At 43.8% G+C, this 23,408-nt stretch overlaps 1 protein-coding gene across 1 annotated transcript in view; it reads right to left on the bottom strand.

The window, feature by feature from the left end:
• Positions 1-20,594: 20,594 nt before the first annotated feature.
• The window catches only part of SCML4 (Scm polycomb group protein like 4), a 72,085-nt gene continuing 69,271 nt past the window's right edge, over positions 20,595-23,408 (bottom strand). Inside the window, exon 9 of the mRNA XM_061460200.1 lies at positions 20,595-22,498. Within this exon, the coding sequence (XP_061316184.1) occupies positions 22,373-22,498 (126 nt within the window). The 3' untranslated portion in view covers positions 20,595-22,372. The remainder of the gene's footprint in view (positions 22,499-23,408) is intronic.

Raw genomic sequence — 23,408 nt, 5'->3', positions numbered from 1 at the left:
TTAAGGGGAGAAGAGGAGGAACACACAATCATTGTTTTCTACCACTTTCTCCCAAACCAGTGATCAATTGTATCTACGGAGCAAAATCAGCAGCTGTTACCACAAGTCTGACTCACTCCCGACAGACACCAAAAAATCTATGTTTATCAATATAGATCAATACTCATATGTTTATAGAGATGCGAGAGTTACATGGATATCCTGGTAATATGCATATATGTATGAAAATGTAACCAGCTTCAGACCTCAGTGAAGCTCAGGGGCCCAAGGGCCAAAAGGACAGTATTTCCTTCTGCTCTGTCTTTCATTAACAGGATCCAGTAACAAGATGGTAGTTTCCCAGCTACCTGATGTCAAAAACAAGGCCTGCTGTTAATTTGGCTTCAGTGGTTGCCCCAAGGTTGTGATGCGTGCACAGATTGCTCTGTGCCTGTGCTACAGCCCTTTCGTACCATAAAACTGGAACAAAATTTCATGTTCTGATGGTGGGGAGACCAGAATTTTATGGTTGTGGCTGCTCAGCCCTCATTCATTAGGACTGTGCCTACCTACCCCAGCTTTATAACAGTATACCCTGTGGCTGTGACACTGGGGGTCTCCTGCAGTATTACCTGAAAACTGGCAATGGGGCCCTATGCAGTGCATGGTCAGACAAAAGACACCAAGAGAGGGAAGGGTATTGAGGCTATTCATGGGGCAGCTGCCTAAGGCCATAACTTAAGCATGTGGTGACAGAGGTCTTTCAACTCCTAGGCACTTCAGCAGTAGGAAAGTGTGCTATTTCTCTTCAAGAATCAGCCCTCAGGCCTCTCTTGAAATTAGGTACATTATAAGACAATCAGATACATAATAAGAAAGTAATCGTAGAAGCATATAATAGTTTGGGTTGGAGGGACCTTCAAAGGTCATCTAGTCTAACATGTTTCCTTGGGCAGGGGCATCCTGACATTGAATGTTTCCAGGGATGGGGCATGTACCACCTCTGGGCAACCTATTCCAGTGTTTCACCACCCTCATTGTAAAAAATTTCTTCCTTGTACCTGTCCTCTTTCAGTTTAAAATCATTACTCCTTCTCCTGCCACAACAGGGCATGCTAATATGTTTGTCTTCAGCTTTCTTGTGGGTCCCCTTATAAGTACTGAAATGCTGCTGTAAAGTCTTCCCAAAGCCTTCTCTTCTCCAGGGTGAACAACGTGGAGTTTCAAGACCATACAGTGAGTGTGGATTGCTGGGGGGGGGGGGGTATCATCTGAAGCGCATTTTGCCCCTATGTGTTGCAAACCAGCCAACAACAGAGATAATAACCATGAACCTGTCTTAAAACCCGAGCTCATCATCTAGAGCAAATGCAGAGCTTCTGGGGGCGTAGGGTGCCCCAAAAGGCTCTGCAGCCTACGCCCTGCACTGGAGAGGGCTGTCCTGGGCATGGTGCAACTCTGTTCCCTTGGCTGGGGCTGCTGTGAACAGAACTGTAGTGGTGGAAGCCCTGGTGCACCCTTTCACAGTTGTCTGGGGGGCTGCACTGAGGCTTGTGCTCTTGACCTTGCAGGGCACAGGGCTGCCCCATGAAGGAAGGCAAGCCAGGAGTTGAGGGCTGTCTGCCTGGGTCTCTAACCCTGCTGGGAATCCAGTAGTTTAGCACACATCTCTGTCTCCTGTCAGGCAAGACTGAGTGTCCTTTCCATGAAAACTTGGCGGGCAGCAGGATGGCAGGTCCAGGGAAGCTGTCCAGAGCAGCACTGCTGGTGCTTGGGGAGCACCAGGCAGGATTTTCCGTGAACCAGGAATGCAGAAAACTCTTGTCCTGATCGAGTCATCGTGGCCTCACCTCCAGGCGGAGGGGATTAAACCCTGAGCAGAAATAACCTGGTTTACACATGCAAGCCCCCTTCCAATATGGAGCGTGGCTGCCCAAGCAGCCCTCTCTGTGTTGTGGGGCTCAGCCTGCCTGCAAACCATGGTGAGGTCAGGAGAGGCCTGCTTTGGGTTAATGTGTCTACTGCAGCCTTACTTCAGGAAAGTTTTCATTAGGGCTGGAGCATTGGTGACAGCTACAGCTAAGGCTGCCAAAGTGTTTCCATTATGTTATATCTCCCTCCGTTCACTTGCTTGCGACTATCCAAAAGTTTCACCTAGAAGGCTGAAATTTTCCAGGCCTCTCTAGCTGGAGGTGAAGGGTTTTGTGGAAAGCTGGAGCTAAAAAAAACCCAAAGAAAGAAAAAGAGGAAAAATAAGGTTCTGCTCTTTTTCAGAGGGCAGCATCAAGGCAGAGGTAATAATTTAAGAAAGCAAAATTTAATAAAAGCAAACAGCGCTATTGAAACCTCAGAAATGACTGACACTGAATTTTGGATGAATCTCCAAATAATTTTTTTACGTTAAGAGGTTCAGCTAATTTTTACCTGGCCTTTTTGCTGTGTCCTTCTCTTCAGCTCAAAGGGTCTTCAGGCAGTGCTGCCTGCCTTGTGCTGCTCAGCCTCCAGCTCCCTCCTCCTGCTCTTTGTCCATGGCTCCAGGCTTGACAAGGGCTGTGCAACCTAAACTCTTCCTCACAAACCCACTGACGGGGGCCTGGATGCTTCCTGTGACCAGCAGGGCTTTTCCCCCATTGCACTTTTACTGTCAGCTTAGTGACTGTTTTCATCACCTTAGCATAGGTCTGGTGAAAATTGGACACCTCTCTTGTGCTGGACACCATGTCGGGGTGGATCTGGAAGCTGCAATATGGAGCTGTAATGGAAGTATCCGTTCTGAACCTGAGGTGGGCTGCAGACAGTAGACCGTTAAACTATGTGGCCACGTAGCATGAAACTCTAGGTAATAAATTTACAATGTAAAAATCAATTAGCATTAATAGAGCTTTTATTAGCACCAAATACGGGTGCTATGATTTCTCTGGTAAGCATGCAAAGCAGAGAAATCAAGCTAATAAGTTGTAGCAATTAATCATGCTTTTTAATTCAGTTTACTCCTTAAACTGGAGAGTCTCTTCCCCAGATTGCTGATTTGAAATTGTTACTGAGCTAAACAAGGGATGCAGTTCTGGGTCTCTGCAGCTGTTGCCTGGAACCATACATTTGGCTTTAAATGATCCAATTCGCATTTGAAAACCCACGCTTCACAGTTCTCTGCAAAAGAAACAACCAGTCATCTCATTAACATTGCCAGTAACCACTAAAGGAAACCTAGAGTAATGTGTTTGCTCTGATGGAGTGCTTTTTTTTCTTCTTATATAACACATTGGCTTGGAAGTTTGAATCCTCTTTTGGGTAGTTTTTCTCTGGAGAAGATGGAAGACCACTGTTGCTCGTGGCTATTCGTGATGATTCTTGCACACAGGCAGTAATAGGACATGGTTTTGGTTGTGAAGAACCCATGCTCAGTCCCTGCTGATGACAGATGGTGGAGACAACAAAAATACCCAAGTCAATAAAACCACTACCAAGTTGAAATACTTCAAACTGGGTAATTAAAACAAAGGAGACAGACAGCTTCATGTGTGTAAATGGGAAATCAAAATATGGAAATTTAGGAAAGAAAAAGACTGAAGAAAAACTTCAGGTCCTTCCTGCCTCCCCCATGCCTGCAGTCCACTGTGACTGTTGTTTTCAGATCAGAGCTTTCTCCTGACTGAGCTGGGTTTAGCTGACTCTGTTAACTACTCAGGAGGAGATTTGTAAACCATCTACTTCATAACAGTACTCAAAACTGTAAGATCTAACTTTACGTTCCTGGTTGTTGCACGAGGTACTGAAGTCCCTTCATTTGCAGGTGTGTGAGGGCAGAGATCACTTGAAGCTTACTGATAAGAAACATTACAGGCGAGGGCTCATCTTAAATTTTATGCGCCTCTCCCAGGGTGGATGAGCTCTATATGCTGAAGGAGGTGCTTTTTTTCAGTCATGATTTACAGCCCTAAACATCCTGGAACTGAAGGACAAAGCCTGTTTGTTCAAAAACTCAGAGGAGCTCAGTGCTTGCAAAAGACAAGCTGGTGACATGGTAGCAGGTCTTTTATTTGGCAGGTTGGTGGCTAAGTGACTTGCTGAGGTGTGGTATAAGCCATAATAAATTTTCAGTCTCAGTGAGGTGATCAAAATCTGAATCTCCCAGGACAAAACTTAACTTATTCTGTGTATCCTGCAAGTAGGAAAAAGGTCCAGATTCTCACACTAGTGCAGGCTTAGGAACTGCTGCCCATGCCCAAAACCAAGTTGTTAGGGTCTCCAGGGATCTTCCCTTTTGAATGCTGTGATCGCTATGTCACCTTTTGGTAGAGGTGGCATTAAAAAAAAGCTCTGAGGGTCACAGTCTGGGACCTGGTCCCTAAACTAAAAGTAGATGTTCATGGCAATGGAGGCATCAGTCATAATGACAGGTCACTACCTCACAGAGATAGGGTGTTGTATCAGCATGGGGACTCCATGGGTAAAACTTGAAGGATCTCAGCATCCCTGAGCATCTGCTGTCTGTCTGAGTTGCTTCAACTGGTCTAAGTGCTAGCAGGAAGGAGGTCAAAAGGAGATAGATAGGAAGATACCAAGCCTTCCTAAGGAAGCCAAGCTGGAAAGAATTTTACTGGCATGTGTCCGATCAATTGAAGCTCTCTCTGTGCAACACATGGAGGCAGTAGTTCAGGAAAGCTGAACACCTTGTCAGTCACCTCCAGGGTGCTCAGGAGAGATGTCAGGCACAAACCAGGTTCATCTCCTGTCTCTGGGATGCAGTTTGCTGTATGTGGTGATCACTGCTCAGGGGTGGAGCACAGATAGACATTCATATATGTGTACATATGCGTATATATGTATATGGATTGGGTCTGTATATCAGACAATTTGTACTACTTTATTATGCCTAATTTTAAGCTTGTAGCAGCTTAGACTTCAGGTGGGTGCAAGCACCTGAGAAATAACGTGTATAATTGCTCATCAAGAATTGTTATTAACTCCCCTTTGCGGGTAGGTGGACTGAAGCAAAGCTCAGGTAACATGACTGAGGGAACATTGACCCTCCTTGGCAACAGGAAGAAAAAACCTAAGAAGTGCAGTGGAGGTCACTGGCTCTGCTCTGAGGCCACATGCAGCCTTTCATGTTTTACAGCTGCAACGGAAAATGAGTTCCCAGCTTTCTAGATGTGCTCCCTGCAACTTGAATTTCATGCCTGTCAACATTTCCCAGTTTGAGGCAGAAATCTCCCAGCTGACATCCTGTTTCCTAGATACAGATCCTGAAAAAAGGATCCACCTGGAAGTGGATTTTTCTGCTGGAAAATACGAAGCCGTAAGAGAAGAGCTAAGTTGTTTTAAGTGGGGAGAGCCAGAGAGAGGGAAGCAATGACTAATACAAGGTTAGTGGCTCAGTGAAGGAAGGTTACAGAGGTGCAAGCAAAAGTGGGAAAATATGTGCAGAAAATGTAGAAAGTAGAGCATGGCCAAAAAATACAGAGTTACACCCAACAGGAAACTGTACATAGCTCTAAGACATACCAGAGAAAGCAGAAGATGTGTTAACAGAGAGGAAAGTGAAGAAGAAAACACCAGACATCACCAGCCGGCATCATCTTGACTGAGAAATTTGCAGACGAGTTTGTCAGTGCCAAGAAAACACAGCGCTGGGGATTCAAAAGACACTTTGGTATCAGGCTCTGACCCTTTTGGCCCTGAGCCCTTCTTGACTTCTGACAAGCACCGCTCGCTGCAGTGAGGATACCATGGAGAGCACAACATATTTTGTGTTCTCTTGGGCCACATATGCTTTTTCTTCAAAACGACTGTTGTCTCTCAGCTTTTTCCCTGTGAGGAAATAACCTTCCCTTCGACCAAAGCACACTGTTTCCTGTCTACTGCCTGCACACCATTACAGCATTTCCCCTTCCCCGGGGGACCATGGCTCTGAGCATGCTCCAGAAAGGGGCTGCCCTGCAGCACTGGGAAAAAAATGGGCTTTTGGTGCTGAGCACAACCTTAGTAGCACCAAGAGAAGAGCAGAGAAATGTCCCCATCATCAGCAATGCCAGGGCTGCCATCCTGCACCCACCTTAGCACAGAGGCTGAACAATGTGCTCTGCAGTCAAGCCAACATCTACGAACATTAAGTGTTGCCCATGGTTGCTGCTGCAGAACTGGCGTGTCTCTGCCTGGATGTATGCACCTGTTTCTGTGCAGATTTAATAACACAGGGCAAAATCCTGCTCTCACCAGCAGCTGAGTAAGTCTGGAGATGCTGCCGAAGGTCATGGGAGGGTGCCAGTTATGTAGACGTTTTCATATGAAGTGGTCAGCAGAAGTGAGGCTGCTGTGTCCCTGCAGAAATCATTTGGCACTAGATAGAGGAGCTTTGCTTAAGGCAGCCTACTTTTGTATAGCTCTCTCTGGAAATGTAGATAAAAACCATTTCATACTGGAAAAAAGCCCTGTTAGCTTTTGGCGCTTTTCATCTTCCATTTCCAAGCAACTGGCCAGATTCTGAACTTGGTTGCGTCTGGGGCAAGGAAAATGGTACAAAATGGAGTGGCATCAGGGAGTGCCTCCAGCTTTCTAACCATAATAAAACTCATTTTTATACTCTTCTTTGGACATTGATGGCAAAAATCCTGCTCTCTGCTACTAGAGAGTTGAAATCTGGAATGACGATTGCGTCAGTGGAAGGAAGCCAGATTTGCAATGCTGTAAGCGAGCAAAAGATCTGACTGACAATCAAGATGCAACATTATAATGAAACTTTTGGGGTTGTTTCCTTTTTAATTGTGTCCTAAGTCACTGGGCCACGTTCTGATTTCACTTACACTGAGCTATGGCTGACTTTAGGATGCCTCTCATGCAGCAGCAGCGGCATAAGCATGCCCGAGATAAAACTCAGCCCTCTAGTTTTCCATTCCCCTCCTAAATACAAATTTCAAGGTGGTAATAAATACTGGAACAAAAAAGATATGTAATTTTAGTGACAGAGAAGCAAATTGATGCTGAGTATATGTGACACTTTTTCAATTTTCCTCTTGTTTTTCCTGATAGTGTTTTGTGCTAAACATTACATTTGCAGATGCAAAATTTAAAGAACACTTTATCTTCCGCATTGAGAAACACAACATGTAATTTGCGGCTTCAGCCAAGAGTGATGGCCTTATTAGTAATGGGAATTTACTGATTAACTGCTGTTAGCAAAACATCATCTTCAAACCCGTTAGTCTGAAACTGGCAGCCACTCTGTCGGCAGGAGCTTTTTTATTTCATCTCGGGGGAGTTCTGTAGAAATATTTCTCATTTAAACAGCTTTAGCCTTCGCCTTTCAGTAATTTTTATGGTCTCAACTAATAGGTTAACAATTGGTTAAGAGCAACTATCAGCTTAATGTCAAGTCATTCACAGGGAAAAGTTCAAGGAGAGAAGTAACACTATTTCAAAACATGGCTTATTATCAAACAAAGAGCTCCCGTCAGTGTGGAAAGCCAGAGGGGTAAAAATTAATGCAACAGAGAAACTGAAAAATCAGGAATGGGGGCCAAAAGCCTGGGGTCTGAGTGGGGCTGGGAGAGGTGCCAGGGGGGCTGGAGGCACCGCAGTGCCTGGGGGGTACCTGCACTGCCAGAAAGCACGTGTTTGCAGGGTGGCAGGGCTTCACTCCTTGCTGCAGCTACTCCTAAAGTGCTGGCAGGGTGAACCTACATTGCTGTGGTCACTGCTCTTCACTTGTGCTTCAGGTCCCTGCAGTAATGCCAGGTTCAGAGAGTGTGCTTTACCATAGCTCCTAGCTTCAGGATCATGTCCTCCCACAGACCATCACTGTCTCCTCTCTCCTTGTTCATAGTTCCTTCACCAGCTCATCCCACATTTTATTCTCTCTTCTTTTTTTTTTTTTTGTTTTGTTTCAGTGTTTTCTCTTTTTGCTTACAATTCCTGTCTTTCCAATTTTCTCCCAGTCTCAAGCAATACGATTAGCCTTTCACCAGCTCCCAGTCTCTCATTTATGTCCAGGCTTTTGTCCATTCTCCTACCACCCTGTCCCTCAGCCCCAGCTCTCTACTCTTGCTTAGGACGCATCTTTCTCCTTCATGCTTTCTAGGCACCAGCAGGGCACTGAGCAAGTCTACAAGGGATATGTATGTTCTTCCTCTTAGCTTCTATGCCAGATGTCACAGTGGTCTACACACAGCTGGGAAGGAAAGTCCTGCTCAGCCACTGGTGGTGTGTGCGCAATCAAGATGGCATTGCCAGATAGATCCGCTCAGTAGAACAAGTCTCGTTGCCAGGGCATGAACGGAGATTGATTTCCCCCCACCAAGAGCCCTCGCACAGACATATCTTGGAATTATTACGGGGTTGGATATGTATGCCTTGCTTCCTCCAGAGTAAATCTTTGCTAAACTGAAGCTCTCTGATCTTTCTCCTGCATGTGCAGACTGAGTCAAGCCCATGGGAAGCAACTTCTATGTCCCAATAACTTCTTCCAGCTTAATGACTGACAATGACTCATCTTGCCTGGACATAATTTTTAACCAGAAGTTTTCTTCAGAATGCAGGCAAATGAAAATCCTTCTTCACAGGTGTGTTCAGGGTAAATGACCATGGCAAAGAAGGGCAGGCTTTCCTTACAGAGATCTGAAAAGGCTGAAAACCCCTGGCATGTTACATTCCCCTTTTGTCTGGTAATACCAGATAAACAGTCTATGCAGAGGGCTGCATGAAAACTTCATCACCTGCCACATTCCAGCTCTTGGACCACAGGTTCCTGGCAGATGTGCTAGAGATAGACAGCTGTATGAGCCAGTGACTGACTGGTCTTATATGGGGCAAGTTCTTATAAGGGGAAGGACAGTCAGGCCACTACTGCCATCCCGCCAGGTAACTAGGGAAAGAAAAAAGTCTGCTGTATTTGCAGAATAATTATTAAGTGTGTCCAGATCTTTCATTTGCTTTGTACTACCAGTTTTGTCAAATGGTGTTTCTTTCTTTCTCTCTCTGCATGTGTATTTTTTACACACACACGTATGTTTATCCACTGCTCAGGATCTAAATCCTGATTTGCGAGCTGTGCAAGGCCAGAATGATGATGTCTTATTTCCTTGTGTGATTCCTCACGGAGCTGGGATGTGAGCCCCAACTGTTACAGAACAGTAAATTAAACTGCTGCATGGTGCATGTTATTCAGTGATCTTCAAGATCAGTGCTGATTTCCTGAAGTCCAGTGTACTCTATACACTTTTTGTAATCAAAGGAAGGAGCTGTCTCCCTCCCCCCAGTATTTATTACAGACAGTGTCTGAGCTTCAAACCGAGGCAATGGAGCACTCTGTAGACACATAAACCAACGATGAAGCTAAATTGCTTCACCTCAGAAACCAGGCTCTAAATGACTTCAGACAGCTTCTAAATACATTCTTTCTGGCTTTACAGTCTGGAGATAAAAGAACTGTCTGGTTAAATAAAGGCAAATTTCTTCTAGCCAGAAGAGCCAACAGGCTGCACTTGATTTTTTAGTGGCACAAGGGAGGTATATATCTGAGGTCAGGTTTGTTGTATGAACTGGGTCCTAATGCAGTGATCCACCAGGAATGTGAGCACCCGTACCAAGGGGGAGGACCCTGTGGTTATCTGCAGGAGTTGGCCCAGGACTTCCTGCTGATTCTGCCAAGGCCTTTGGCCCCTTGGTGCCAGGATGTGTACTTTCCTGCTCTTTCTTCTGTCCCTTGAAAGGAGGTGCAAGCCGCAAGCCACAGCCGGGGATGAACAGCAACAGGATTGCTATGTATCTCATGAGTCTTCATTTTTGGTTTTAGTGTGGGAAGGAATAGCGTAAGAGGAAACAACTTTAACACATTTTTTTTTTAAGTCTACCTTAAATTCAGAATGCAGAAAGAGGGGCCAGAATCAATGAAATCAAGGGATGACCTGAACCCACTTTTCTTTAGTAGTCCCTGGGATATGTTCATCTACCTTTTCTGTAGCATTAGATTTTGCACCTGATTTCTATCCGATTACAGAGAGCAATAACAAGATAGGACCCAAAGGCTATTATCCAGGGGCTTATTTTCTCTTTTGCTGACGTGGATGGCAAATTGACTTCCAGGGAAACTTCATCATGCTGTAGTGTTGATAGCGTCGGAGAGGAAAGTGTAATTAAAGAGCAAAAAAAGAGGGAAATCATTCAGTGCAATGTATTTCTTGGCTGGCTAGAGCTGACTCTACGTAACAGGCAAAGCATTTCTTATTTTCTACGGGAAGTTTTTTAATGGTAGTTGAGCTGGGATTTTTTGGCTCTTTTTCAGGCTTTTTATTGGGACATTGCTAGAGTATTCCACTAGCTGCCAGTGTGTAAAGTGGGCAGATCAACCTTGAAATATTACGGTCTTTGGATAAATTTTGCTCTTGTTTTCGCCCCAGTGTAAATGCAGTAAAACAGTAACGACTTCAGCTGAGCCACTTCAGATTTACATCAGGAAAAATGACAGCAGAGCCTACCCATGCAGATGCAGCCTGAGGGATTAGGAGTCTGTGTGTTGTACGCCTACTTCCAATTGACACCCTAGCCTTAATTCAGTGGAGAGCCAAAGAAACTGCTTGCCCTGCAAATGAGCATGGATGCTAATGTATTGCAGTAGGGATTTATCAACAGGCTGACACCTCAGTATCCATTGCTTATTTGCATAGCAGAGAAATTTGAATAAAAATGTGAGATTAGCTCTGCAGTGGTCAGGATAGGGTGTAATCTTGACATCAGCAGGGCTGGAGGCTCAGCCACAGAGCATTTGGTAGGTTAAAATTCTTTGTACATCTGTGGACACTGCAGGTGTCTAAAGACTGAGAGCAGGCCCTTATTTAAAAAATACAGTTTATTAGATAAAACATACATAGAACCAAGTAAATGCAATTCTTTATTAAAAATACAGAAATAATTTTGCAATAGTAAAAGAAAGTACTGTCTTTTTCTATGAAACATAAATCTGAAGGTTTGGGACCTTACTTTATCACAGCCGGTCCCCCTCTATACTACGTTCTTAAAACATACTGCATCAAATTGTGAAACCCAAGCAAAAGTCTGTTGTACAAAATTAAGAACATTTAAACCAGTAATACTCAGCTTAGTTAAGATGCAAACAGGAGCATACAGCACACAGAACAGTCAATATACAGCTATACATTAAAACATGCCTCTAAGTAGTGACAGAATCCACTGGAAGGAAGAAGTTACAAATGATAAAAAAACAATGTCTGGAGAAATAAAAAAGGAATCACAGTTTGACACTATGTTTGTTAAATGGTTGCATATGCATTGAAACACTGTACATATTAAGGATGAATATGTTGGACCCACCAGTACACAACATTCTAAATTGGCAGTTATTATTTCGTTTGGATGTATGAATATGTATGAGGTGTACATATGGTGGGCAGATACGTATCTGTGTACATACATCAGACCTGTGTGTATGTACACATAGAAGGGCCTACCCCTCCATAGCTGAAGACAGATCACTTCAATAAAACCCTCCGAGGCAGGGTGAGAGCAATACTAATATGCTGTTTGTCATAATCGTGCTGCTCCTGGGACTCCAGGCATTTTATTCATATGTTATTCTCACTGTAAGTTCCACATTCATTTTACCTCGGTTCTCCCTTGTTTGCATATTTGCAAAGTGAATACAAAACTGTTCAATATAATGCAATGTTCACTGTTGGAGATGATTTATTAGGGGAGGTTTTGATAGCTGAGGAACAGCAAAATATTAAAGGATTTGCATTGCTTTTCCAATAGGTGGAACTAAGGGGCAGATGTCTTGTACCTGATTATTGTTTGTTAGCATCATATGGTAATCCTGGCATAACTAATAACATATCCTATATGTCATCTTCAGTAAGAATTCTTGGTTGAAAATGGAGAAGGTTTACATTAAGAGAAGTCATAGGCATCTAAGCCCACATAGGCATCTAAGCAACCCAAATAGTGTATCGCCTCCTGACAATCATAGAAAAATAAAGTAATGCTAAAATATGGTGCTAAGTAAAATAAATGGAGAGCAGAATGAACATTAAGTGAAAAAATTACTCAGGCTTCACAGAATTAGAAATTGCCTAGATTCAGAAAAGCACACTGAGCAGTCAACTTGAAACAGAGCTTGAATCTCATGGCAGTGATACAAAGGTGCAGGCTTGGCACCAAATGGCACAGAACTGCATTGCTGCACTGGGATCTTGAGGTTGTCATAGGGTAAAGATGCTTTTTTGTTCCTCTCTCATCAAAAGAAAGCAAAGTAAAAAAGTGCTAAGGCAAAGATGTGTAAAAGATGGATACAGAGATCCTGACTGTTCTCTCACCAGTGAGTGTGACAGCGGTACCATCTCACTGACGCTGGTGGTGACAGTCTAGATTTATATCAGCATCAGAAAAGAAGCAGCCTAGGAAGGTTTATACAGCAAGACATGATTGAGACACCCTGGAAAACAATGGTGGGTGCACTGAGGTGAGTTGACACGGTCTTTTCTCTCCAAGAGGTCACCCAGGCAGCATCACCTGTGTCGCAGACCATAGGGCTGAACTAACAATGTTATACTGGCAGTGAAATAAACGCAACTGCCTCTTGCTGTCAAGAAGAGAGTAGGAACCTGGTGACAGCGTGGCAGCGCTGGCTGGAGTAAAACCAGGCAGAATGGCGAGAACGAGTGGGACAGTCTGAGCCAAGGACTTTCAAAATACACCAGCCTTATATATACTTCACATCGAGTCACAAGACCTAGGACTGACGTCAGCATCATTCAAACCTCTAATCTCATCATGATAGAACATTTTTATTAAAAAAGGAAATCTCATTATTTACATCCTGTTTTTATTATACACGCAGGCAGGTAGAGGAAGCCTGGTGAGGTAGTGTATGTGAGCTTATGTCTCTGTTTTGGTAATAGCCACGGAGGAGAAACCCATGCCTTGTGCTGGACTGGCTCCTGTACTTCCTGTGGGATTTGGATGAGAGCAGTCACAAATTCATTATTCTAATGATGTGAGGTGTGGAGATGTGTCTATCAACAGTAAGTGGTATAGGCTGCAAGAAATTTGGGAGTAATGGAATGAAAGGCAGTGTTAGCTTGAACTCTTGATTGTAATCAAATTGTTTGAATGTTCATTTTTCTTTTCTCTGGCAGATTTTGCTTAAAGAGATTCAATAACTCGATATGTGATGACCCTTACAAAATGTACATTCCTAAGGTTGTCCAGTGCTCAGGAAGAGATGTCATTCGCCTTTCAAGAAAGGCAAGAATAGTGTTATGTATCATAGTTATATAAAAAAGTCCAAGATTGTGAAATAGCTGCAGGATGTGAAGAAAGCAGCCCTACTTATACAGCTGCTGCAGAAACTGAGGCTTATCTAGCAAATTACAGAACATTAAAAATCAAAGCTAACACACTTTGAGCCCAATTAGCAATAGAAAAACTGATAGCTGCACATACATCAAAAAAATCCCTGTCCATGCTTCACTGGTCTTGGAAGCTGATGTTGAGGAGTTGGAAGAGAGCTCAGAGCAGCAGTAAAAAGAAAAAAAAAGGTGTGAGCAGGAGTTGTGCTATTTTGTGGCCTGATGTAAGGTTGCCCCTTTCCAGCTGGATAGAAACTGTATCTGCTCTTATCCTTCACACTGTTTGGAAACAGAGACCCAGAGCCATCTCATTCCCACTGGTAGAAATATGCAGTAGCCCCACAGAAGCTGCAGTCATTACTCTAAACTCACACTTGTGTATCCGTGTGTGAATCTGCCCTGCTTTATTGCATGTATTTCAGTATGAAGGATGATGCGGTAAATATTGCAATGCCAGTTGCCATGCGTTTTTTCTCACAAGTGTGGCCTCACCTCACTGCCGATTTTGTCTATGCCAACATTGCTTTTCTTCCCCCAACTGATTGGCTTTTTTCTACCTTATGTTGTCTTTATCACTGGCAGTGGGCAGCCTTTCTTTACAACCAACTTTTTGATACTGGCTGAAAGCAAGTTGGACCTTCTCCAGTTCTAGGGAAGCGATGCTGCTGTCTCTGTGCTCAGTACACATCGATGCTCGCACCTGCCTAGTGGTGTGTTATTCACAGGACCAAGCCTGGTCCATGTGGCCATCAGTAACAGGATGGGAGCCAAGGATTCATTGCAGTGAGCAGTGTAAATGGGACGGTTCAAACCAATAAGCATTTAAGCAGCTCGAATATCAAGAAGCAGCATAGGAAAAGATGGAAGGTAGAGGGAAAAACTGTATTCACCCTGCATAAAAGTGCTGAACCTTTAATGAGGTATTTACTGCAAATAGTCATCAGACAACTAGTTAAAAACCATCTACAACAAGTGCCTTTCATGCTGGCAGATGAAAGCAGTGGAAAGCATTTTTTGCATGAGAAAAAGAGTATGTCAAAAAAAATACAGGCAACCTAATTCAAAAATGTCAGCGCATGGTAGTCTTTGCTGCAGCAGAACTGGTACTATGCTCAATTCCCACAGTGGGGGAATAGGGTTGGAAAGGGGTGGGAAGTTCCAGGGAAAAGACTGGAGAGCAGAGGAGGACTGAGATGGAGAAAAAGGAGGGCAGGGTGAAGGACTAACTGGCTGTTAAAAGCCTATTTGTGTGCTGTAATTCAGGTGCATAAGGAAGATGTTGTGCGTGTGGAGTAAGTCAGATGCGGACAGCACAGGGAGAAGGGCTGGAACACAGTGAGAGCAGATGGTCCTGTGGGTGCAGCACTAGGTTCAGACCAGGAGGTCTGGGTTCAAACTCCTGGCTTCACCAAAGATGAGGTTTAACAGTGTTCAGTATGTTGCCTGCTCTTTAACAGGAGGCAATACAGTTTGCATTCATGGAAGTTTTGCTTCGTTTTTCTCCATGCTCTGCTATTTTCCCCTTGCATGGCTCTGGGAAATTCATGCCATCAACTTTTATGTGTTTTCAGCATTTATCTGCAATAGGGAAGGAAGGCTGCCTCTAGGATGCCTTTCTCCTTAGGTTGTCCCTTTTGCCTCATCAAATTGTCAAGTCTCTAGGCCAAGCCAGGTGTCTCATAGTATGCCTGCACAGTGCCAGACACAATCTCTGTATGTCATTGTGACACAAATACCGATGTTGAGTTTTGATAACAGCACCCAATCATGCTTATATTTGAACTGTTAATGTTGTCAAATGGTAAATCAGATGCTGATCTCATTTACACTGGTAAAAATGTAGAATAACCCTACTATGTTTACAGCAGAGTCAATGGAAGACTGGAAGTTAGGTTGGCTTCTTGAAAACATATAGACTGCGTAAGCAAGAGACTTTCTTTTACTACTAGGTTTCTGACAGACATAAAATGAAAAGCCTGGTGTATGTTGACCTGCTACACGGCTATGGCTATAGCTGCTTTCTGAAGTTTTTGTGCCGTAAGAAAATTACTCTTACTAAGCTGATCAGAAGCCTCGTGGATGCTACAGCACATTAGAAAAGCCATGAAGAAGACAGGTTTTAGAGACAGTCATTTGGTTCCAGTGGAACCTTGACATGTGGATCAATTCACAATACTGCCACTGCAGCAAATGCTTGGGGCCATAAAACACATTACAAATCAGGAAACCATCAAAATGAGGGATAAAATTAATCACTCGTCTTTCACTGGCTCGGATTCACTGAGATTCTGAAGCCGTTTTTCTCCCCTTTTCCTATGTTTCAGCTGAAAGACACTGAAAGCTGTGAAAATGCTGCGCTCTGAAATGTGCTTATTCCTGTACTTAGACTTCAGGTTTTTCCCGTTTCCCACTCTTTTATAGATCTCTGACAATAAGAAATCAGGTGCCTGCATTTCATGTTCAAAAAGAAAAGGGCAGCACGATCTCAGTTTTGTATAACACCAAGGGAAAACTCTGAGTGATAAAGACATACTGCTCTATGCAGGGAAAGCTCAATAAGATCCCTGAGACATGGCACAAACTCCATGAGAACCCCAATGAAGCTTGGGACTTGCCCATTTTTGAGCCCACCCTTCCTAGCTGCTCTGCCCTGCACTTATTTCTCCCATTTCACAGCCTGTCTGTGCAGCCAAGCAAGCCTCTCTGAGCAGCACACGTGCTCACACGCTCTTCTATACAGCCTCAGATGCTGCTTTTTGGCAGCTGCCCATACACAGACCAAGAGGAACAAGACTCTCTAGTCAGAGAAGGAATCTCTTCTGATGTCCTGTGGGCTATTTCTGTCTGATTATGGTACTACCAAGAGACTCAACCATTTGAAGTATAATGAAGTGCTGTGTATGCTGGAGGAGCCAAAAATTGTGGGTCACTGGGACTGATCTTGAAAAGTTTTAGTTTTAAATTCCACCTAAGGCTTTGCCTCGGGAACATGTGGAAATGTCCCAGTGAAGTCATGTCCGAATCTAGGTGAGTTTGTCACTAGTGGCACGGCTGAAATCCTCAATGCATGGGCTTTGGTTTTCTGCGAAGTGGAAAACCCAAACCACCCTTCCTGAAACTCGTAGCTAAAACACAAAGCTAACTGGAGAAGGTGTTGGGATCAGGTAGAGGTGCAGCTGGAAGAGCTCTCTACTAGGAAGCTAGCAGCTCTTCTGGGAGCACGGGAGAGCGGGCTGGCCAGCAGCAGCTGTCTCGGCTCTTTGTAAGGGAGGGTGAAATAGCTTGTTAGGCTCTCGTTACTATGGGATGTGGCTGAAGCTTGACCTGGTTTACGAGCCAAGCCCTGGTCTTATGAATTCAATAGGCAGACCTCAGTGGGACCTGGGTTTGGCCTAACATGCTTTATTTAGCATCTTGAGTGAGGGAAACATTTTTCTTTAGATTACAGTTGAAAGATTCTTGGGTTTCAGCTTAACTCTTATGGTGGCAATGTATTGCACACTCGTATTTCTTTCTTTTTCTTTAATAAATCACATCTCTCCTGCACTTAGCCTCTGACCAAAACCTGTCTGCTTGAACTGCAATAAACCTGACCAGTCAGTGATGTCTCTGCTGAAAGCAATCCCCTCCAACCACGCCATGCGTGTATGGGCTGACCTCCAGGCTACCACATCCCTACCCACCCCTCTAGCTCCAGGCACCTGGTGGGGAGTGGAGGCTCTGGGAGCGAAGGGAGGCAGAGACTGTAAATCCACATTTGCATAGCTGTACATCTGAGGCATGGGGATTTGCCGGAGCTGGGGCCAGAATGTGCGAGTTCTGCTAGAGTCTATCAGATTTGCAAAGTACAGATGTGATAATACCACTGCAACCACAATAGAATTTACAACAGGAAGTGTTGCAGCTGTTGCTTATTAGCATTAGTGCAAATTACACAAAGTAAATTGTTAGCAGACATGTTTCCATAATATTTAACTCATGGCAGTGAATAAAAGTGATTATTTTTCAAGCGAAATTTTAGATTTTGGAGGGAATCAGTTTCCAATTGCCCATGAAGGGAGCATGGATTAGAGAGTAGCATGCAACTCTTGCGAAGCACCAGAGCCAATGTGTGCAGCAACTTGCCTGTTTTCTCTGGTGAAAGTGTGTGAATTTGGGACCATATTTCTTGGTGAGAGAAGGAAAATCCAAATGGCTCCACATGACTCAATCACAGGTGACAGGGAGCAGTGGTGTGTGGGTCCTGTTCAGAAGCTGCCTCAGTAAGGTTCTGCACATGAAAGTGGTTGGAAAGGGAGGGAGGCTCTTGCTGACCTGCCATTTCCCTGAATTTTTGCTCCCAAAGTGCTTTCAATGACTTAGTTCCCTAACAGCCCCAAGCCTGTTGATGTGGAAGCAGCCCATGCCAGCAGAGCAATCCCCTAGCACAAGCTCTAGAAGGTGGATTTGGAATCAAAATCTGCACAGCAACAGGCTGAATGTGCATTGTGAAACACTGGGGTGTGACCCATGAACGACTGACAGCAAAATCCCCTGGACCAAAACCCTGGGCACAAGGCACAATGCCTCTCTACAGCCAAACCAGTTTCAAATTAGGGTAGTGGCTGGTTTTGTTCCTACCATACCTGCCGCCCTGCTGGGCCAGCCAGTGGTGGGCAGCCCATTTGGGCACCTCCTTTGGGCATCTCCTCTGCCTCCCTCCTTGTCACATAGGGAAGAGCCAAGCAACCAGCCCTGACTGGGAGAAACCTTCCCTCTTGGGAGGGAGGCTGCAGTTCAGAGAGGTGGAATGACCAAAAAGCATTTAATACTAATTAATAAAATTAGGGCATTTAATTCTCGCCTCCCTCCCCAGTGACAAGGCAGGACCAGTTGCATTCTGGTGGAAGTCTGATCCTAGAAATGCTCCTCCATGGCGTGAGCTGGAGGGGTCACCCACAGGTTCCTGATGTCTTTTTCCAAAGAGAAGCCACTGAAAGGAAAAGAGAGAGACACAGAGGAGGAGTGGGGGTAAAGAAGGCACTAACTAATTAACTGAAGGGTTTAGTGTATATTTTGGGGAGGTAAGAGCTGACAAATTGCTTCCTGAGCTTGCTTAGACTGCCAAATGGTACAGCCAGGAAGGGTGCACCTTTTGGACATGAAGGGGCCATGGGGTGGCTGTGCCAGGGCTGGAGGGAAGGCCATCCATTACTGCTGGAGTAGGGGCCAGGCTTTGGAGCTGCTCCCTCTCTAAATTCGTACACCTGCTCCCACGCTGTCCTTTCATCCTGCCTTGCTCAAGCAGCGCTGGTTGAACCAGAGGATGGTATGTGCTCTTGCCACTAGTTCAACAGAGATATCTTTTCATGCCAAAACGTCATTAGCCATTTTCTTACTGTTTTGCTGATTATTGCTGGTTTTGCTGATAATGTTCTACTTAATCTCTCACAGACATCCTTTCTTTAAGAAGGAAAGAAGCGAAACTCATGAAGACTGCTAACAACCCATAGAAATTCAGCAATCAGTTTAAGGGCAATAACAGCCTAGAGTGACGCTTTACATGCCAGTCCCAAGAGTGCCTGCCTAGGTTAATCATGTGGAGCAAAGCTGCTAACACTGCAAAGACCACCACACTCCTCAGCCTACCGAGTAAGACAGTGGACTTGGAGAGATGGAGGCATTCCCAGAGGCATTTCTTGAATTTCAATTGGGTCTGGCTGGGGAAGGAGGCATTTGTTGGTGAAGGAGAAGAGGACATGACAGCAGGTGGACAGAAGGTGGTATGGGTTGCCTGTGACAGAAGCTGAGCTGGTCAGCCACAATAGATGCAAGAGGATGGTCTTCCTGGAACCTGTGCTCCTGATGCGCTGTAACCATCACTCATGCAAGGGAAGAGCTCTCTGCATATCCTTGGACTTTGCCTGCTTGCTTTTTTTTTTTTTTTAGGTGAACGCTCATGAAGTTTTGAAACTGCCTGAAGCAACCAAAGTGCCTTTCGAGTGAGCTGTGAGTGCCTAGGAGTAGAAAAGAGGCACATGTACTGTTTGCAAGGGTATGCACATCCACCCACCTGTTGGGAACAGCTGAAAAATACAACTGTGTTGGCTGCAGTCTGAAGCGAGAGAGCTGAGAGAGCTACGAAGGGAATAGCAAGTGATTTGTATAAGCAACGTCTAAAGCAGCAGTTAATGGAGAAGCAGCTGACATGCATGTTCTGGCTCTTTAGTGCTTATTCTGAGGAAATGGCCTGACACCCTCGGCACAGCAGAGCTGCTTAACTACCCTCTCTGACAAGAACTGAAAAAGAAAAATTAGTTACAGTTGCAATATTCCTGCAGTAATGTTTGCGTCCTAATTGCCTTTCAGTGCAAAAAAACAAAAAGAAAACAAAACCATCCAGCGAGGTCCTGTTGTACCTGCAAGTGTTATAGCAAATGAGATAGCACCACTGACTGCGTACATCAGATACACGTACATGGAAACTATTCCAGCATATTAAATGCATGAACATCATTGCCACCATGGGGTCTTTAAATACTGTGTTTGCATTATCAGCCCTCTCAGTTGTAATGCCTGAAGTAGGGGAGGTGGAGGGAAGGGGTGAGACGCTGAACTGAATAGGAAGGATTCTTGCTCAGGAAACTCCATAGTTCTGGGTTGGTTTTTTTCCCACTCTCAGAACAAAATGTGAGCTTACAGATTCTCTGGGAAAATACAATAAAATGCAAAAATCTTCTTGGAACAAAAATGTTCCATTCCCAAAATGTCAAAATGATGTTTTGACATTACCAAAAGCTGTAGTTTCAGTTAAATAGAATTTTACATTAGAAAGTGACATGCTTTTATGAAGAGTTTTGATTTTGACAAAGTGGGATTTTCTAGCATTGAAGCCATCTGATAAAGTCAAACCAGATCTGCCTATTGATATGCTACAGCAAGGTGGGGTTTAAGTGGAGGAATTAAAATAACCTTTTTCAAAAAAGGAGAGGTTAACTAAGTTCAAAGTTATGGGAGGAGAGGGAAGAGGATGAAAGAAAAAGATTGAGGACTCTTTGCAGGTAATACTATTAATACAGCAATTTTTGTACGTATTTTGGGGATCTTTGTGGGGAATAAAACCTTTTTTTTAAACAAGTGTTAAGAGTGAAAAATGTACTGTACAGATTTGATGTTGATGTGAAGACACTTCTGCCTCAGACAAAAAGCCAAACAGATTTCCATTCTTTACACCACAGACACAAAGTGATGCAGGTGGGTTTTACGTTCCAAGCATCAGCACAGTTATGGTTCGGTATATTTCTTCACTTGATAGTATACATCTTTTCATTTAATACATTTGTTCAGATATTCCTATTAAGGTTGCTTCAGCGTGCCAAAAGGATTTGCTGAAAGCTGGTCAGTCCTGTAGAGATCCAATCCTGCAAACATATGCAGACAACTTTTTTAATGTGGGGGAGTAGTCCCCACATGTTTAGTGAAAGTCTTGTGGAATACGGTTTCTCATATTACGAAGTATTTTCAGGATTAGGCCTTGAACAGGTACCTTTTTGTAGGAGTTCTAGTCTAGAAACATGCATCAAGTTGAATTTTATTCCATGAGGTATTTTTGGTCTGTTCTACATAAACAGGGGCAGATGATCTCCTGCTTATTATCAGGACCCCATTTCTTAATTCAGTTGAGGCTAGCTCTAAAATAACCTGCACATCTTGCAAACACTTGCTACCTCTCCTTGTCACACTAAGGTTTTAAACTGTATGGATGTGTCCCTTTGTAGTCCTCCTTCGGAAGGATGAAAAAGAGAGCACACCTATGCCACTGATTGCTTCCTCAGCCTGAGACATGTCCTCTACCCCTTGGCTACGTGGAATATCAGTGTGTACCTTTAAGATATGAGTGAGACCATTATTTTTGATCCACTTGAGAGGGAAAGCCTGACACATCTGCTACATGCTGAAAGGCACAGCGCAGTCGGAAACCAACCCTACAGTATCCACCCTGGACCTGACCACAAAGTGCAGAGGTGTGCCCTGCATTGCCAGCTCCTCACAGGGAGTGCTCCCACACAGCTCCCTCGCTTTTTAAAATGCAAACGAAACCAGACCCAGAAATTCTGCTTTTTCTTAGAGTGCCACAAACTGTATACCAGAGAGGAACGGCTCACGGAAGGGAGCCGATAGCTGAGAGCGCCAGACATCGTGGGAGCCATCCACCCCCTCTTCAGCGTAATGGGAAACATCCTGTCAGAAACACTCTCTGCATTTGGGTTTTTCTTGAATCAATTATCTGTAAGTGGTGACGGGCTTATCCTGCTGGGAGCCTGCGATTCCTTGTTGGTATTTACCGATGTGCTCGATGGCAGAATCAGGATGGTCAAAGCTCATCAGACAGAAAGCACCATGGCTTCAGAGCGCCAGGCTCGAGTCTATTAGGGCTGCTCCCTCTAGTGGGAAAAAGTACTTTAGCAGCAAAACCCCTCTTTTTCCCCTATTTTCTTTTTCTAACTTTCTTTTTTTCTTTTTCTTTTTAATTGAAGAATTCAAGTTTTCCAGATAGTGCAAGACATGGAGAAGTTCCCATCAGACAGTAAGTGAACAAACACTTCACTTTCCCAGCTCTTGAGCATCAGTGGTTGTTGGAGCTGGAGCCCATCTGATGCAGGTCAGCAGTTACTCCTCCAAGGTGGACCCTTGGCAAGTGTGGGACCCTTGGTTAGTCTTCCAGCAGTCCTCAGTGTATGCCATAGCTGTGTTTGGTTTTGATTTTCCACTTCTTATTACAAAAATAGGACTTACTATAATCATAATATTAATGATACAAAATAATTGTTATAATTATATACTTTTTGGCAAATTAGTAACACAAAGCATCCCAAAAGACCCCATTGGATTAAAAAAAGGTGACGATGCACAAATGTTAAAAAAGACAAAGTCCTTGTTAAAAAAGAAGGAAAAGCAATCTGCAAATGAATGCATTTCTGTAAGGCAACACGTTACCTTTAGTTTTCCATTTAGATTTAGGTCATATTCCATTGTTGTTCAAGAAATTGTTAGAACTTGGCTTGCTTGAGCTTATCGATGTGGTAACACAGTTTCAGCGCAGGTCCCAGTTTCAGCCCCAGGTATTTCATGATCATGTCACTTTTCAGCAGCAACAAAGCATTGCCATCAATCTCCTGGTTTCAAAAGAGAGAAAGAGAATGAGAATATGTTAACCCCCTTCCAGTGCTGTGTCCTGACACATTAAACAAGGTGAATCAGAAACAGCATGTGTTTTAGAGTAGAGCTAGCTGAAATGGCAAGCATTTTGAAATTTCATTTAAAAAATTGAAATCCTAGGTATGACAGAATCAAGCTCTAATGGAGGGTTTAAGCAAGTACTACTTTTTATTCTTCAAGGAGTATAAGCTCACCTCTGAATCTCAGTTCCGGCTTTGTTCCTGGCTGTCTGCATGTTTCACCTGTCTCTAGTATACTTATATCCAGTGATATATATGTTTCCTTTTCTTAAACTGAGGACAGTAATAACTTGCTTATTTCATTGGATTTATTAAGAAAATTTCTTCAAATTCAATTTAAACCTCATGTGAGTGGTGGAAATTACCACCAAGTTCAACTGTTTATCCTAGACCTTGGCTGGCTTGAAAACCATTTGAAATTACTGGCTGTACTGAGCACAAAGTAGCACAGGTGCACAGAGAAAACACATGTTTTACCATGGAATGTAAAACACAGAAGCTTTCAGTTCTCCTGTGCTTCCTTGGATACTAAGCTTGTCTGGTTTTTCCTGACTATATTAGTGGACCTCCTAAAATATATTACCTGTCCCCACAGTCTCCACCACACTTAACATACGTAGAGATCAGAGCTATGATCACTAGAGCTATGTATGTGTGTGTACATGTACACACTAATGCTGTATATATTGTATTCTGCAGTTTTGATGGTCATATCTTTCCTCTGTGATCCATTACTTACTAATTAAGCAATACTATGGATCCTCATTTGCCCTGATCATTATTATTCCATTCAGTAGGTGATTTAGCTGATGAGCAGTTAAGGTCACTTTCTGATTAAATCAATCAA

This window comes from Pezoporus flaviventris, unplaced genomic scaffold (genome assembly GCF_033815535.1).
Source record: "Pezoporus flaviventris isolate CSIRO_AGI_PZ_B2104156 unplaced genomic scaffold, CSIRO_AGI_Pfla_v1 ptg000031l, whole genome shotgun sequence".
Classification (NCBI taxonomy): domain Eukaryota; kingdom Metazoa; phylum Chordata; class Aves; order Psittaciformes; family Psittacidae; genus Pezoporus; species Pezoporus flaviventris.
Note: the sequence above shows the minus strand (reverse complement) of the source record. Positions and strands in the feature narration are given on the sequence as shown.